Source organism: Pavona decussata, unplaced genomic scaffold (genome assembly GCF_977016875.1).
Source record: "Pavona decussata unplaced genomic scaffold, jaPavDecu1.1 SCAFFOLD_313, whole genome shotgun sequence".
Lineage (NCBI taxonomy): Eukaryota > Metazoa > Cnidaria > Anthozoa > Scleractinia > Agariciidae > Pavona > Pavona decussata.
The window spans coordinates 622,328-640,000 of NW_028145705.1; the positions used below are offsets into that span (position 1 = coordinate 622,328).

A 17,673-nucleotide genomic window follows, 5' to 3' on the forward strand; every position below is an offset into this window, starting at 1 on the left:
CTCGAAAATTAGCAGCGAACTTTAGCTCGCAGAACCAACAAATGTATTGATTTAGCCGTGGCGTCCTCGCCACCTTACGATATTCTCATAATGATATCGCTTTACAATTGCAGTAACGTTGAATTCTTTTGCGTTATTTCGCGAATCAAGTGCATTTTTGTTTTTGGGAGAATACGAAAACGGATTTTTTTGATCGCAGATCTTTATTTCGAGATTATGCCGCATCGAAGGAACCGACGAATCCTTGTCCAGAGTGGATTCGTGGGTTCCTTTCATGCGGCAGGATACGAATGATCTGAGATCACCAATCCGTTTTAGGACTCTACTAAAAAGCGCACTCTTATTTATTGTTTTGTAATAGAACACTGCAGGGAATGCTTCTTTGTGTCTGATTTGCCGGCGGCATGAGCGCGTTGACAAGAATTTTAATGACGTCCGAAAACACTGAAAATGTTTCAAGGCTGAAAACACGGATTTTGTTTTTACGCGAATTCCGCATCTTCAATTGAATTAATACTGTAGTTAGATTTGCCAGATCTCAACAAAATTTGGCCAAAATGTGCCTCAGATATTAATGGGTCAAAGTGTGTCGGGCTTTCATGAAGTTTTTTTTTTTTTTATCGTGTCGTGATAACTCCTGATGCGACTACAAAAATTTTCCATTGTCCAGCTTTAGGACGGGTTTTCCCATGAACCAATGGAAATAAAAAAAAAGCCCGACACACTTTGTTAGCCTATTATCTCCTGATTGATTTTGTGCAGTTTGTTTGGTTGACGTCCCACAGGGTTATGAACATTGAAGTGTTGTGAGACGGGGCCTACGGTTTATCGTCCTTATGAGAGAAGACTAGAAAGTCTAACCATTTGTAGATGGTTAGACTTACAAAGGCAGCACTTTCTCCTCAATTATTTAAAGACCCTGAGTGTTGGTCCAGCCGGAGTTTGAACCCACGACCTCCCGCACGGTACCCGATGCTCAATCAACTGAGTTAACCGGTCGGCGGTTAATAGAGCATATATCTTACCGGCTTTTAAATTTCCATTTCACTTTTCTTTTTTTTCTTGTTCAAGTATGGCAGGTTGTTACTTCTCCATTTTTTATTTCCTTGTCCTCTGTTTTGTCTGGGGAGCTTGGCTACAATACAATACTGATGCCCAGCAAGGTGAGAACACAATTTGTTGCTAATTCCAAACCAAAAGGCGTCATAAGCTGTTTTTATGTTAGAGGCGTTTACATAGTCTAAGACGTCTAAGACGCCCCTTTCTCGATCGTTCTATTAACTTACCTGGCCGTAAAACTGTTAGTGCATACACAATATTCTTAGAATCGTTACTGATAAAGGAAGCCAAGTATTATTTTCTTGCTCTTTTGTTACAATTTATAATAAAGTTTCGATATATTGCGCGCTGATTGGTGAAAACAGCGTGTTTTATCAGAGTTTGATTGGAATGATAAAAAGAATACGACATCTTCTGCCTCTTAATACTAAGCTAACACTATACAATTGCTTAATCATCCCACTGTTTGACTATGGAGATACAGTGTGGGGTGATAAAAATAACAACACGCTTATGGGTCAGCTGCAAGTTTTTCAAAACAAGGCAGCCAAGGTCCTGCTTAATTTACCACCAAGAAGTTCATCAACCGAGGCACTAGATCGCCTGGACCTGAAGCCCCTCTTAAAGAGACGACACTTCCATCGCTGTATTATGATGCAAAAATATCTGTTGGGGGAAATTGATTTTAAATTTGACGTCAGACGCAATAGTAGTTTTCATTCTTATCTAACTCGTAGAAGTAATGATTTACACCTTCCTCGCGTGCGTACCAATTGGGGCAAGCAAACTTTTATTTATCAAGCCTCTAAGGACTGGAACAGCTTAGACAATGACTTTAAAAACATCAAATCATTGTCCCTTTTTAAGGCAAAGCTTAAAAGTTTGTGAATGATGATTTTTTACCTATTTTTAAATTCGTTTAACCTTGTGAAATAATTTTTAGGTAATTTTATTTTTTATTTCATTTTTAATTTGCAGGGCCCCACTGAAAACCGCCAAGGCGAGTGGGCTCCCTGGATAAATATTATTATTATTATTATTATTATTATTATTATTATTATTATTATTATTATTAGTACAGATGCATGGAGCAAACGTGTCACGCCATCATCCAGGGGTTCAGATAATGCGCAGTGGTGCGAACCAAATTGCGTTGCGTGTGAAATGCCTCTGTGTCCATAGTGATGGAGCATGCGGAAGCAAGGATGGCGCAGTGGTGAGAGCACTCGCCTCTCACCATGTGGCCCGGGTTACTCAACGTCATATGTGGGTTGAGTTGGCTGTTGGTTCTCGTCCTTGCTCGGAGAGGTTTTTCTTTGGGTACTCCGGTTTTCCCCTCTCCACACAAAAAAAAAGCATTTCCAAAATTCTAATTCGATTTGGAATCTTAGGGCCACAGGTTCGTCAGTCGTAATTGCTGTGGCACCCTCGCTAAACAACGTTGATTGATTGATTGATTGATTATTCCTGTGTGTTCCTATACCTTGGAAATGACTTGAACGGGATTCGATCCATAACCGATAACGTTTATTGAATTCCTTTTCTCTACCCCGCAGGTCCCTGTCGGCAAATTGACTTTCGCAGTGCTTTGGCTTTTGAGGGTAGCCGACTGATAAATCACGTGATAAGTACCATCAACTTTGTCGAAGAGGACTTCTGCGGGGCGCTTTGCTTCATGGAGCACAACTGCGTCAGTTTCAATATGGAAGTAACAAGCGGATCAACTACGGCTATAAGATGTGAACTGAATAACTCTACTCACCTAGAACACCCAAATGACCTCAAACCATGGAGTAATTATAGTTACCGAGGAATAAAGGTAATTTTAGAGTTCTTGAAGAAGAAACGGGAAGTCTTTCTGTGTAGCATTGCAGTCATAAGTATTAAAACAGGAAGGAACTTCTTTGCATTTTTAGTACAGCTTTTAATTAAGCGAATTTATACCAATGAATTACAAGGAAAACTGGGTGAACGGAGGAGCAAGTGAACAAACCAAAAAACGTAAACGAATCCGCGAGCGAAAGAACGAGCGCGGATAACAGAATGAGCAAACGGGTTACCAAACTACCGAGTTAATGGTCAAGCGGTCCACTGAGCGCTCACAGGTAAAACAATGAACGAACGAAAAACCAACCGAACGGGTGTGCGATGTTTTTTTTTTTTTTTTTCTGTTTTATTGCTCTCTCATGGCTGCAATGCTACTGAGAGAGACTGCTTCTTTTTCCTTCGAACTTATCCTTAAAAGTGAAAGACTGCTTCTTTTTCCTTTGAACTTATCCTTAAAAGTGAAAGACTGCTTCTTTTTCCTTCGAACTTATCCTTAAAAGTGAAAGACTGCTTCTTTTTCCTTCGAACTTATCCTTAAAAGTGAAAGACTGCTTCTTTTTCCTTCGACTTTATCCTTAAAAGTGATTTATTTGCGATATCTTTGGCACGGCAATATGGGCCTACTCGTTATAAACAATCAACTTCTAATCGCGTCAGCGGGTTGGGACCTTTTTAACAATACCTCCTTTAATAACTGTACGTGAGGGTAATCTTTAAAAGCTCTTTAATGAGGATGCCAACAAAACAAAAGTGTTTTACAGAAGGGTCCTCTAAAAAATTACCAAGAACAAGTAAAAACCTAATTGTAGAAACAAGAAATGAAAAAAAAAAAAAAAAAAAAAAAAAAAAAAAAAAATATATATATATATATATATATATATATATATATATATATATGTACAAGAGTTAAAAGTAGAACTGTAAAAAAATCATAAAATGGCTTTTGACAGTCCACGTTTAAAAGCAGTCAGCGACTCTGCTTCCCTTATCGCGGGATCTAATCTGCTCTAGATTTTTGAACTAAGATTAATTGACGACCAGTGGTCCCATTTCCTATTGGCCGTATATTCGCGGATATTATTTCTAGACCTGGTATAATAACCGTGAAAATCGCCATTAAATAAGATTGGAACCATGCGGCAAAAAAAGTAATTAAGTAACTTATATATGAAAACAGCATGATGCTCCATTCTACGGCGCATGCTCTAAGGGCTTCCATCCAAGTCTCTTCTCAGATGAAACAGCCCCCATAACCAAAGAGAGAGGAACAAACAAACAAACAAACAAACAAACAATTAAAAAAAACAAAAGGAAAAAAAAATTTAATCCTCCGAGATTGTCTCATAATTGTAAAGAGTTCAAACTTGTTTGTACTTATCCAAATTTAATAGCATACCCTAATAACTAACACAGAAAATTTATCGCGAAGTTAGGCCTGATGTTGTTTTCAACGAATTATCAACAAGGTCAGTGAGTGGGTCTGATAACAAGGTAAAAGGGATTCCATAATTTAAGCCAATTTCCTTGACAGTCTGGTAAGATGTGACTAAAGCAAAAGAAATGACAAAACAAAACAAAAACCACAACAACAAAATTATATTACCGTTAGGTTTTGCTTTATAAGAATATTGATATTCATTTATATTTTACCTTAGAATCCTTGCGGGAAGAGCCCTTGCCAAAACCATGGAATTTGTCAAGCCGGATTTACAAACAAAGGTTATAGGTGCTTGTGTGTTTCTGGTTTTAACGGTCATGATTGTGAAACAGGTGAGCTTTAAATTTCAGTATTGAAACTTACTATAGCTTCGCGATTAGACTGCATGAAAGGTTCAACGAGAATATCATGAAATCCTTTTAGTCCCACGCTCGTGACAAACATGATTGCAATCTAATTACTTAACTTCATTGTCGAGACGTTAATAACAGACATGGGCAACGCAAAACAAATTCCTCATTCCTTATTCCTAAAAACTAACCAACTCCAATCATCTCAAAAATCTTAACATTTTTCGTTACTTTGTAAAAAACACAAGAAGCTGCATTCGTTTGCGTCCAAAAACTGAGCCTCTCTCTCGACCATTTAAAGGTACTTTAAACAAGTAGACTATTATCCATTCACCACTATCATCATTTTCATCATCGTCCTCCTCCTCCTACAACTGCACTTGTAAGGGAGAATGAGTCCTACATAAAAAAAATATATATATATATATATATAACAAAAGCGTAAAAACAACAACAACAATTAAACAGGCCAATTTCACCTTGCCGACCTCTAGACAATAGGTGAATGACTAAATTAAATGCATGAGGCAGGCAAAACATGTTTGTCGTTGTAGTTTAATGACCATACGAAAGTGGGATCGATTCTAACTGACATTTCAAAACTTGCCCTCTCAAAAGAAGTTTTAGTCACAACCCAAACACAGACAATAACATGACGTTGAGGTCTTCTCTCCAGGAAACAACAGTGAGATTAATTGTTTTGAAATAAAATATAACAACAAGCAAAGTTTTCTTTATCAGACATTGACGAATGTACCAGAGGTGACCACGGCTGTGATGCAGATTCCAAATCTGTTTGTAACAATACTGCTGGTTCCTACACCTGTGCTTGTATTGCTGGATTCGCCAAGAACGGTGCAGACTGTCAAGGTGTAGTTTTTTTTTATATAATTTCTGTATTCCGGTGCCATGAATGTTGACCTTAAATACTCTAACTTGATTTTGACGTAGCCCAAGTAACAAAAAGGCATCCATGCTGTTAGAAACAGTACCTAGGCTTTGTTTGAAGCTATTGTCTTTTATAATAACACTGAAAGATGCAGAAAAAAATTCTAAAACTTAACGTAGAGTATACCTTCACTATGTAAAAGAGAAGGCTTTAAAAGTGGACCATTGTACTAATTTGAAGATGTTCTTTGCAAAAAAAAAAAAACACGTTATTTGCCCCTCATCGTCTTTTCCATGATAAAAGCGAATTGATGTTGTAGATTCTAACGAGTCCTTCAGTACCTTTTAATTTGATACACTCGCAAAGTAGCTTACTCCCAATGAATAATTTGACAGTATCAGAGACCTCTGTTATGCGCAAAGGATTCAAAACCACGACGAAAATACGTTATTCTTTGTCCTAAATCGCTACTTTTGACGAAGAGACAACTTTACGCCATACATTTCTTTCTAGAGCCTTGCAATGTTTGCCCCCTGGCAATCCCAGAATCCCTTGCGCATAACGTAGGTATCTGATTACTGGCAAAGCATCCATTGCTTTTTTTCCTGTTAAATAACTGGAAAGACGTTGTTAATTTATGACGTTCTCACTATTATTTTGCCGTATAACGATATCACGGTATCAATTGAACAACGCAATCCCTGTCAATTTCCCTGATTTAAAAGTAAATTTATCTTTTGGTTTTCTCTATTGAGATGTTAACGAGTGCAGAACAGGAAATCATAATTGCCATGGTAATGCTGAGTGCACAAACACCGAGGGATCGCATTACTGTACATGTAAAGCAGGATTTACCGGGGATGGTCGTAATTGTACAGGTGGGTTTAAAGTCTAGCACCATGACAGATTACTATAATGACCATCTATGGTGATTGAATGGTTGACATCTTGACTTTAAGTTTCAAAAACACTCATTTTGCAAAAAAAGGACATATTTCTCTCAATATTAGCGAAAGTTTAAGGCCAGTCCCAGACTCCGCTTCGCTCATTTGCCAAACCGTATTCTTTAATCTTTTACCGTGATTTTTCATGACTACATCCAATAATTTAGCCAGTATCTGTGTGAACACAGCAGAAAAAGAAAATTTATGCCAAAACAACTTTCTCCAAAGCACAAAGCCGAAGAAAATGAAAGCAAAAGAGGAGATTGGGACTTTGACCCAATCACAAGCGCTATGAAGCAATGAGTAATTTATGCATTAGCCCTGGCACACTTTGTTTTTCATGGTCTTTTCCAGAACTAGGTTTTCACCAACAATTTAAAACATTCATAACCTACAGTAGGTATGTGCAGCATTATCTTTCAGTCGGAATCCATGTTATGGTCAACTCGTTATGACCACCGGTATTTCTTTGTATTTTGGAATTGTAAAGTTTCTTAAAGAGAACAAATTAAGCGCTCAATTTGTTTGGAAAGTCTGGTAAATACTTCGTCGTACCTTCGATTGCGACAGAAAGGATCAAAAGACATTTTTAACCCGCTTTCTTGCAAAATGGAAGGCAAATTTGCTACGCGCTGATTTAAGTAAAATTTAGTCTATTCGAGAAAAGAACTTGTTAAAATTTCTATTACGAACATAATGAGTTGTCATTCTTTGCGGGAAAATTTCGTCACGAAGTTAGCACCGTATTTTCTCGATTAAACGCCCCCGGCGTTCATTTACAATTCGGCAGTTTTGACCCGGCGTTTTTTCGAGGCCGGTGTTTAATCGGGGTCCGGCGTTTATTAATGAAATGTGATTTTCAGCCATTATTCCAGGTTGATTTATTACTACCGATCCTCGGAAACCTAGGGTCAGTTTGGATTGATCCTCGTGATTCAAACGACAGTGAGCACTACAACACAAGAAAGAAAATGCGTCAATAATACAACACGAACAGGGATATTATTATTATTGCTATATTTTATTTCGCTGTGCAGCAACTATCCCAGTTATGTTACACCGGTATTTTTCCTTTGAACGTTTATTAAAATTTTAAAACAGCATACCGTACTTGGTATGTCGTAACAGTGCCATTCAAGAGGTTACTATTTACTTGCAACCGGTCCTTGTGACCGCGAGCCCTAATAAACGCAGGGGCCCCGATTAAACGCATCCGGCGTTTATTTAAAAATCGGCAGTTTTGACCCTGCGCTTATACAAAGGCGGCGTTTAATCGGGGTCCGGCGTTTAATCGAGAAAATACGGTAAGTTTATTCTTACTAATACTCAGTGAACCAGCCAACCACCCAATGCTATGAAATAGATGATAAGCACAAGAAAATTCTCGGATTTTTACATTGTGACTTAATTAAGCTACATCTAATTATACCCATTGGACCTTTTGTCACTGAAAAGTCTCTTCAGAAAGTATCATTAAAGTTTTCATTGCATTGTATTGAAGAAACCAAAGAAATACAAAAGGGCATAATAATAATAATAATAATAATAATAATAATAATAATAATAATAATAATAATAATAATAAAGATGATGATGATGATAATGATAATAATATTTAGGCGGAAATAGACAACACAGCCATAGTATTTTATTTATTAACTGTATTATAATTTTATTATTTATTTATTTTTCCACTTAATAGTCAGTGGGCTACGCAAAGCTCCCCGTCATACTATTTTATTTGTAAATAGCATATTGACGTTTTTTACTGTAATAATAATAATAATAATAATAATAATAATAATAATAATAATAATAATAATAATAACAATAATAACCATAATAATAATAATAATAATAATAATAATAATAATAATAATAATAATAATTAAAGGAAAAATACGGGACCTATCAACAATGCATTGTATAAATATTAGCTTCGTACATCAAGATCTTATCTCTTCAGATGTTGATGAATGCAATAGGAATCTGGGCCATTGCCACACGAATGCTACTTGTGAAAACACCATAGGATCGCATAAATGCAGTTGCAAACCTGGTTTTATCGGAGATGGATACTCGTGTCAAGGTATGGATAAATTTTCATTATCTATAGCTTATATTACTGTCTGAAAGTAATTTCCCTGCTACACACGTGTTTGTACGCTTAGGAAGCGCACTTCGTAGTTTTAAAAGCAACAACACTGATACCGACCTTTATAACCGTAACCTCGAGCACGTGTCTGTTACTAAGCAAGCTGGCACCTCAACAAGTGGCTATACAAAAGCAGTACAATGCCTGTATTTAGCGTACGCAAACGGTGCTTAAGGCGTGGTCGATTTTTGAGGTAAATGGTTTATTGAACTAAGGGAGTGTTTGCATGATACTGGCGCGACTTTCATTCCGGTTCGAGTTTACTTCAGTTCAATCTTGTGGCTTTGCATTCAATTACATGAGCGAGATTTTCATTTCGGTAAGAAAAAAATATTTAGATGTCATGTAAAGGCGGTGCAGTTGCTCGCTACAGCATGAAATCACTCTCCTGGGAGTCTGGAACAGGTAGCGCGTGCGCGGCCCTCGGTATCCAATCCAATAATAATGACGTCACAGTCACGTCGGTCGACATGAAGTGTTGTTCAAGACTTCCCTCCATTTGAAAGGACCTCTTTCTAGTTTAACAGTCTTAAATGAGTGTAAAAAATAAAAGTACTTTAACACTATCCCGAGAAACAAATTTCATTAAAACCAGAGCTAAACTCAGGAAGATTAGCAAACCGGATCGGGACAGTGAAAAGTCTCCTTAGTGAGATGCAATTTACCGACCGTACAATTTTCTTTACGGATCGTGAATGAATTCATAGACCGAACGAACTGTACGGACCACAAAGCCATGTTTTTTTTTTTTTTTTAAATAAATAAATAAATAAATAAATAACTTCACACCTCCGAATCTGATCAGGACAATGAAATACCCTAAGTCTCCTTAGTAAGATGCAATTTACCGACCGTACAACTTTCTTTACGGATCATGAATGAATTCATAGACCGAAGGAACTGTACGGACCACAAAGCCATTTACACCTCTGAATCTGATCAGGACACTGAAATACCTGTAGTTAACGGACCCCAAACACGTACTTTTTAAGGACCGTTTATCATTTATCAAGTTCTACGGACTGAACAAAGTGTATGAACTAAGAACTGAACGGACAAAGAAGTAAACACTCCTACAGGTTCTTACTTTTTAAGGCCTTTACGAGTATAACAAATCCAAAAGTTTTGAGAATCCCCTATTCAAGTATCAATTATTTTAAGGATTGTTTTTCATATTCTTTGTTTGTTTGTATGTTCCAGGTTGTCCAGCAGGCTGGGCTGCTAGTAAAGTCTCATGTTATTACATTGTGAGTACCACATTCATGTCAATGAGAAATGCCCGGCAAGAATGCCAAGGTATGAACGCAGACCTCCCAATTATCAACTCAGCTGAGGAAAACACATTTATTGCCGACTTTCTTGAGGGGCAGGGTTTAAAGTGGGCATGGATCGGCATCCGGCGAAATGACGTCGACAAGAATTTCTACTGGTTCGATGGCACTCCAATAAAGGGAAACTATAACTCATGGAGAGCTGGAGAACCAAACAACCTTGGCGGCAACGAGAACTGCGCCTTCATAGTCGTTCAGTCTAGTCCCGGGGTGTGGAATGATGTACCTTGCGAAAAACCTTGGGCTGCTACTCTTTGTCAGAAGGCTATGCAAGACGGCTAGTTTGCTCTAAACCTGAAACGTAAATAAGACTTTGGTTATAGGCCTGAACATTTGTAAAAGTTGTAAAGAGCTAGGGCAATATCAACGAAGTGTTGTTAGTAAAAAAAGTAACGGCGTAACATCGAGAATCAAAGTTACAGGCACTTTCGTTTTTTTTTTTTAATTTTATTGCCTACTTATTTCTTCTTCTTTTAAGGACGGTGCTTACTTTTGTTGCTGCGCATACGTTCTGTGCATCTCGAGATAATCGGTTTTCCTGTTGGTGGTGTCTATTAATGCAGGGATATTTTCGCGCGTCTTAAAACTATGCGGAAAAAGCAGAACTTATAATTAGAAAGTACTTTTAGTATCCAAAAGGAAAATTGGGGGTAACCATGCATTTTTCAGAGATAATAAAGCTTCCATTTGGAAAAACGCCATATATTGCTTTGTATTTTACAGTTTTTTACAAAACAAGTTAGATAATTATCTCTGAAAAGTGCTTGGTTATCCCCAATTTTCTTTTTGGATTTGAATAGGCCGTTCGATTTGTAAGTTTTGTTTTCCCCGCATAGTCAAATTGTTTTGTTATTGTTGTTATTATTATTCTCAGTTCGTTTTCCGCTATCATAAACGAAGCGATTTGCTATTAAATTCGTGAGGAAGGAACTCACAATTTAAATGTTATATAAATGACTTGGATAATGCTTCAAAGCTTGATTCAATCTTATTTGCAGACGACACGAATTTATTTATTTCGCACAGAGATCCAGATTTCCTAATCAATACTTTAAATTGTGAACTTGATAAACTGTCACACTGGTTTAGTGCAAATAGTCTGAACTTGACTAAGACAAATTTTATGGAATTTAAACCACGGTAGAAAAAGTGTTCTTCCAATTTTAGCGTTGTTATAAATGAGAGAACTATTGTACAGGTCAATGAAACGGTCTTTCTTGGGGTAGAGCTAGACGAAAACTTAACTTGGAAGTCTCATATATCTAGCCTAGCAAATAAAACTTTCTAAATCCATAGGTATAATTTTTAGATCTAGTTTCTTCCTTTCAACACCTTCTCTTCGCATGCTTTATAATTCAATGATACTTCCCTACCTTAATTACTGTAAACTAGTTTTGGTATCAGCATATTAGTCAAATCTTCAAGGAACTGTAACCTTTCAAAAATGTGTGATTAGGACGAGTGGACAAGTCTTATTATAATGCTTATACAGAACCTATTTTAAGAAACTTAACTTGCTTATATTTCAAGATATTCATTTACTACACCTAGGTCAGTTTATGTTCTCGTTTAAAAATTATTTTCTCCCTAGAAAATTTCAAAACATTTTTACAACAAACAACCAAAACTCATAATTATAATACAAGGCACGCGAACTCCTTTTGTCTACTATTATGTAGAACAAATATCCGACAATTCTCCGTTTTTTAACAAAGTCCGAAATTTTTTAACTCTCTTTCTTCTGAGATTACTGGCTCTTCATCTCTCGCGTCCTTTAGAAAAAAAAAATAAAAGATCTATTATAATAAACTACTGTTGTTAAGGGTGTACAAATATGACTTGTCAGTACTTCATTTACCATATTGTCTAGGTTTAGTCATCATTTATTTCTCTGGGAGAGAACCTAAGTTTTACAAGCCGCATGGTTTTTATTAGGTTCCCTCGCCACTTCTTTTCTATCTCTTGTACCTTAACTTTGTAATCATTTGTAACCATTGTAATCACTGTAATTTTTGTAATTTATTAATCACTGTAACTTGTGTGTGGCGAATAAAGTAAATAAAACAAAAAAAATGCACCTAGTCCATAAGGATTTTTCTTAGTAAACACAATAGGAATTCTGACAACGTTTGAATTAAAAAAAAAATCTGAAAACAAAAAAAAAAACGAAAAAAAAAACAAAAAAAAAAAAAAAAAGAAAAGAAACAGTGCTATTTAAAAAGTCAGATCGATACCATGACCGATAGCGTAATCGTTGGTCTTCAATATCCGAACGTTCCAGTTCCTGAAGATGCCGAGAAGAAGTGGCAGTCTGCTACTTTAATTTTAAGCTGTTGGAATTTGTGAAATGTGGTTGTAGAGTTTATTTCGTTGAGGCAAATATTCACAGCTTCTTGTGCTGTCACCTCCTTTCTTTTCTTCTTCTTCATCATCATCTTCTTGTCCTTCTTCCTCTTCTTCTTCTTCTTCTTCTTCTTCTTCTTCTTCTTCTTCTTCTTCTTCTTCTTCTTCTTCTTCTTCTTTTTCTCTTCGATGACCGAGCATAACAATATATTTTTGATGGGAGGAAGGAGCAGGTCAAAATCAGTGGAAGGAATCTGAGTTTACACGTTCCTCCTTTGGATCCGTATGTTTTACAAGCGGTAGAAAGCTTCATTAATTGATGCCTAGTTTGTTCATTAATTAAACTTGTATTTTCTCTTAATTACGTGTATGTAACAATCAACTTTTCTTGTTTTGTCTGTTTTGTACGCTAAGAAATAAACTGTTCACAGTCCCCTATTTTTCTGTGGGATTTTCGAGACTCCAATGCTTTAATCGAACTACCGCGGCGATCTTGGTTAATAACAGTGGCTGGCGCAACCTGGGGACTGAGTGTCTAAACTGCCGAGGGGATCTAAACTGCTGAGGAAACGTAAGTGAGGACGCAGCAGGAAAAACATTTTTATCGCTCCTCCTCCCCCACTCAACGTACTCTCACTAGGGCCCACCTCGATAGTTTATGCACTCTCCCCAGGTTGCACTCGCTTTTACAAACGAGTAGAGATGTTAAGACAGTTCATTCAGGAACTTATCCCTTGCATGAAGATGCTGTTGAAGTTCCTGTGGAATGTCGTAATTATATAACTATATATTTTTAAACCTCTTAGGTTGGAATCTCTATTGACTGATATTACAAAATCAGTTGTATTTTGAATGCAGCGAAATTCAGAAAAACCATAAATATCATTACAAAAAAGGATCATTATCAGTAGCTGGGCACGGCTATATAATCGCCGTTTGTAAGGCGTCTTGTAATCGCCGTTTATAACGAGTATTATAATCGCCGTTTATAAGGCGTCTTAAAATCGCCGTTTGTAAGGCGTCTTATAATCCCCGTTTATAACGAGTCTTATAATCGCCGTTTATAAGGCGTCTTCGAATCGCCGTTTATAAGGCGTCTTAAAATCGCCGTTTATAAGGCGTCTTGTAATCGCCGTTTATAAGGCGTCTTAAAACCGCCGCTTATAAGGTGTCCTATAATCGCCGCTTATAAGGAGTCTTAAATCCGCCGCTTATAAGGAATCTTATAAACGGCGATTATATAGCTGTGCCAGCTTCATGATCTACCTTGTCAAAAAGATGCGCCCAAAAGTTTTTACGCTCTTCAACGTTTTTGTGAAAAACTGGTTCTACAACAGTTAAATGAATGGAATCCCCAAGCCCCCCCCCCCCCCCCCCCCCCTGCTATTACTTTTACTTTAGCGATATTTTAGCACTTTTTTAATGTAACAAACGTATTTAAGATAAGCTTGCCATGCAACGATGTTTTTAAAGCATTCAAATTCGGTGGATGTGGTATTTTCATAGCAAATTTAATCTGTTCCATTAAACACCAATCCCCTGTAGCGCAGGTTGGCTTCTGTAGCACCAGTTTTTGGTCGAGGAATGTGCCAATTGGACACAGAAATTCTAACATTATATGAATGAACACTTGACATATTTGTAAACTCTGTCATTCCTAGTACGATAATTGTAAATTTCACACATAACTTCAGCTAATTGCTTTATTCTCCTGTATTCTAACTTTTATAGGCCTAGGTCATTAAAAAGGAATTTATCTAGCCTTGTAGTTAGAAAAGGTGGTGATTCTCGCGGCCTTATTCTGGCTATTTAGCTGTTGAGGTTTATCTGATAAACGTCTGCCTATATTCCCCATACAAATATACAGTTATCGAAATGTAAGACATTTTGCTAACATCTGAGGAAAAAAATTGGATGTCAATATACCTTCCATCTTACTGTCACAGCTTTAACGCTGTTAAAGTTAAAAAAAAAAGCCATAGAACTTGTGATTCTCCAAATTCACATGTTTTTTTTTTTAGTGTTTTTCAACTTTTGTCATTTTTGGCAGTTAAATTACGTCACAAAGTTGGCACTTGACTTTATTTTTACTAATACTCAGTGAACCTGTTAACCACCCAATGCTATCAAATAGATGATAAGTGCACAAGGAAAATTCTCGCGAAAAAAAATCCCAAGCCCCCAGCTTCAACAGTGGTTAGAGCATCCAGACTAGTAACTGGAACGTCGTGGGTTCGATTCCTGCTGGGGGGCTCGGAAATTCAGTTTTCCCTTGAATTTTCTTCGTGTACTTATCATCTGTTTCATAATACTCATTGGTTTCTGATAGAACTTGCATCATGGAAATAAAAATCGATAAATGTTGGAAATATGCTTATAAACACAAAATACATAACATTTTTGAAATTTGAATTTACTGTGCAATTTTAAATAAGGTAAAAACATGGCGGAAAATTCAAATTTCAAAACATTCTTTCTTTAGATCGGATAGAAATATTAAAAAAAATGCCAATAGTTTTCAAAAGCTTATGGTTTCTTTTGAAAGATAGATATCTCAGACTAGAGAAAACATGTTTTGGCATCAACTTCTGACGTAATGACAAAACCTGAGAAGATAGGAAAGCTACTCTGTTGGGAAATTGTATCAAAACTCAAAAAGTTATTAGTACCTTGTCACTTTTGAGGTGTTATAATGCCACCGTATATGGTTACGATTTGTGGCAATTTTTTCCGTGTGAATTAATTAAGCTACATCATTCCTATTAGACCTATTGTCAGTGAAAAGCGCTCGTTGGAGAATGTCATTGCAGTTTGTATTGTTTGTATTGAAGAAACCAAAGAAACAAGAAAAAAAACAAAACAAAATAATAATAACAATAATAAATAATAATAATAATAATAAAAATAATAATAATAATAATAATTATAACAATAATAATAATAATAATAATAATAATAATAATAATAATAACAACAACAATAATAAAAGGAAAAATACGAGACTTAACTAGAATATATTACTGACATTTTAGCTTAGTACATCGAGATCTTATCACTTCAGATTTTGATGAATGAAACAGGAATCCGAACCCTTTCCACACGAATGCCAAATGTGAAAACACCATAGGATCGTACAAATGCAGTTGCAAACCTGGTTTTACCGGAGATGCATATTCGTGTCAAGGTATGGATAACTTTACGTTATCTACAGCTTACATTACCGTCTGAAAGTAATTTCTCCTCTAAACACGCTTTTGGACGCTTGAGAAGCACACTTCGTAGTTTCAAAAGAAAGAACACTGATACCTACGTTTTTAACTGTAACCTCGAGCACGCGTCTGATCTGTTACCAAGCGCGCTGGCACCTCAACACATTGCTATACAAAACAGTAGCTTACGCAAAGGGAGCTCAAGGCGTGGTCGATTTTTGAGGTAAACGGTTGATTGAGCTAAGGAGGTGTTTACATGGTACCGGCGCGACTTTTATTCCCGTTCGAGTTCACTGCAGTTCATTCTTGTGGAGCTGTATTCGTTTACATGATATCAGCACAGAATCTCATACCGGAGCGAGTTCACCCCGGCTACTGTACTACAGGAGCGAGATTATCATTCCGGTACGAAAACTCATTTCGATGTCGTGTAAACGCGGTGCGGCTGATCGCTCTAGCATTAAATCACTCACCTGGGAGTATGGAACAGGTTGCGCGTGCACAGTCATCGGTATCCAAACCAGTAATAATGACATCACAATCACGTCGGTCGACATGAAGTGCCCTAGCTTTCACGTAAACACGGTATGAAACCGTAATGCCATACAGGTATAAAACTTGCATGAGCTTGAGTTTTTACATTTTAACACCCCCTAAGTTGTTTGCATTTAAAGGGACAATGTCACGGAGATTTTGCTGTATTTTTGCCAAACCTTTCAAATATTTGACGAAAAACCTGTTCGCAACATGAAATAGCTGTTACAAAACCGGAACGAAACTATTAAAGTTTTTAACCGTTTTGATGGACTTTAGAGTACTTCACTGGAGCCAAGTCTTCCAGAAGTGAATAATAATTAAATTGCTGTATGTGGTCATCAATATTTCTCCTCCAGATATAGATGAATGCTCGGAGAGATCTCCCTGTCCGTTGGATGCCACATGCACTAACACTGAAGGATCATAAGTACGCATCTGTCAGCTTGGATACCGCCATTTTGGAAATACCTCATCCTCGGAGACCCAGGGGCAGATAGTTGGGTCAAAAGGAAGTCGAAGCGGCAAAGTTTACAAGAACGAAAGAGCGAGCCCCTGGGATCCTACTCTCAACCGACCAGTTCCGAAACCCATTAAAATCCTTGTCTGTGATTGGGCACAAAAATATTTTTGTGCCCAATCAGAGTCCAGCATTTTTCGTGTTACTTTCGTGACCTCTTATTCGAAGGTGTTTACCTGCAAACTGTTGATCACCTGTTCGCCATTACTTGTCCGCCTTGTGCAGGAGCGTCTCCCTCGATCGAGAATTACCACTTAAAAGAGACCCATTAAACCGAAGAAATCTCGAAATTTAGCATGTTTGTAATCAATCTGAAAAAAAACATCAACCGAGGAAATCAGGCTGTGGACTTATCGAAGGTAAATTTGTAAACTCCCGCATACGATAACTTTCGACAGTTTCGGTCCATGCAACTAGGCCATTTTCTTTCGTGCAGTCTCTCTTGTGTCAGCAGAAATACTGGTTCACTCCAGCTTAATCGGACGTGGGAATTTCTCTTGCACGGGCTGGACAACTATGCCGAACGGGCGGGCGGCCGGCTGCAAACAGCCACGCACACAGGTTTCGCGCGGGTGAGTAATCCTATTTCTTATCGCTACAGTCTGAGCCTAGTTTCGAAAGTGACCTTCCCGAAGCTTTAGCTAAAAGTCCCTAGTTATTTCCCGAGGAGGAAATTTTGAAAGCAGAGCAGAGATTAGTGATAGAGAAAGTTGTTCACGGAAGAGATGTTTTCGCTCAGTTACCGACCGGATTTGTTACAAAAAAAAATAATTGTTTTGTGTAGTCTGGCTTGCCGCGATTAGCTCTTCGCTATTTGCAAGCCAGCCTAGTTATAACTTAATTAAGAGAAGAGCTTTACATTTCAGATCTTTCTCCCTTTGTGGAAGTGTCTAAAATCTATGGGCCACAATTTTCCTCCAAACCCCTTAATTAGTTGTGATCGTTTCCCCGCTTTTATCAATAATAGAAGACCATGCATATATTGGAGAAAGCAATGAAAAAGACCGTAACATCATTGATGGTCAGGGGAATTTCAATTTCGTCTGTGGGAGTCCTGAGTCTTTGGCTGGTGAC

At 37.3% G+C, this 17,673-nt stretch overlaps 2 protein-coding genes across 3 annotated transcripts in view; both read left to right on the forward strand.

Moving 5' to 3' along the window:
• LOC146454157 (uncharacterized) overlaps nt 1–17,673 on the forward strand; it is a 191,454-nt gene that overhangs the window by 103,701 nt on the left and 70,080 nt on the right. The gene's annotated exons all lie outside the window — the stretch shown is intronic.
• On the forward strand, nt 1,073–12,052 carry LOC146454159 (uncharacterized). Its single transcript, XM_085095814.1, has 7 exons — nt 1,073–1,163; nt 2,616–2,878; nt 4,542–4,656; nt 5,416–5,544; nt 6,319–6,441; nt 8,474–8,596; nt 9,863–12,052. The coding sequence occupies exons 1-7, from the start codon at nt 1,073–1,075 to the stop codon at nt 10,273–10,275; spliced, it is 1,257 nt and encodes a 418-aa protein (XP_084951940.1). The 3' UTR covers nt 10,276–12,052.

Bases quoted from the DNA above. Each gene is read 5' to 3' on its own strand.
- LOC146454159 (XM_085095814.1), top strand. From the start codon at position 1,073: ATGGCAGGTTGTTACTTCTCCATTTTTTATTTCCTTGTCCTCTGTTTT. The intron at 1,164-2,615 runs GTGAGAACACAA...TCTACCCCGCAG, and splicing joins CAATACTGATGCCCAGCAAG to GTCCCTGTCGGCAAATTGAC. The intron at 2,879-4,541 runs GTAATTTTAGAG...ATTTTACCTTAG, and splicing joins ATAGTTACCGAGGAATAAAG to AATCCTTGCGGGAAGAGCCC.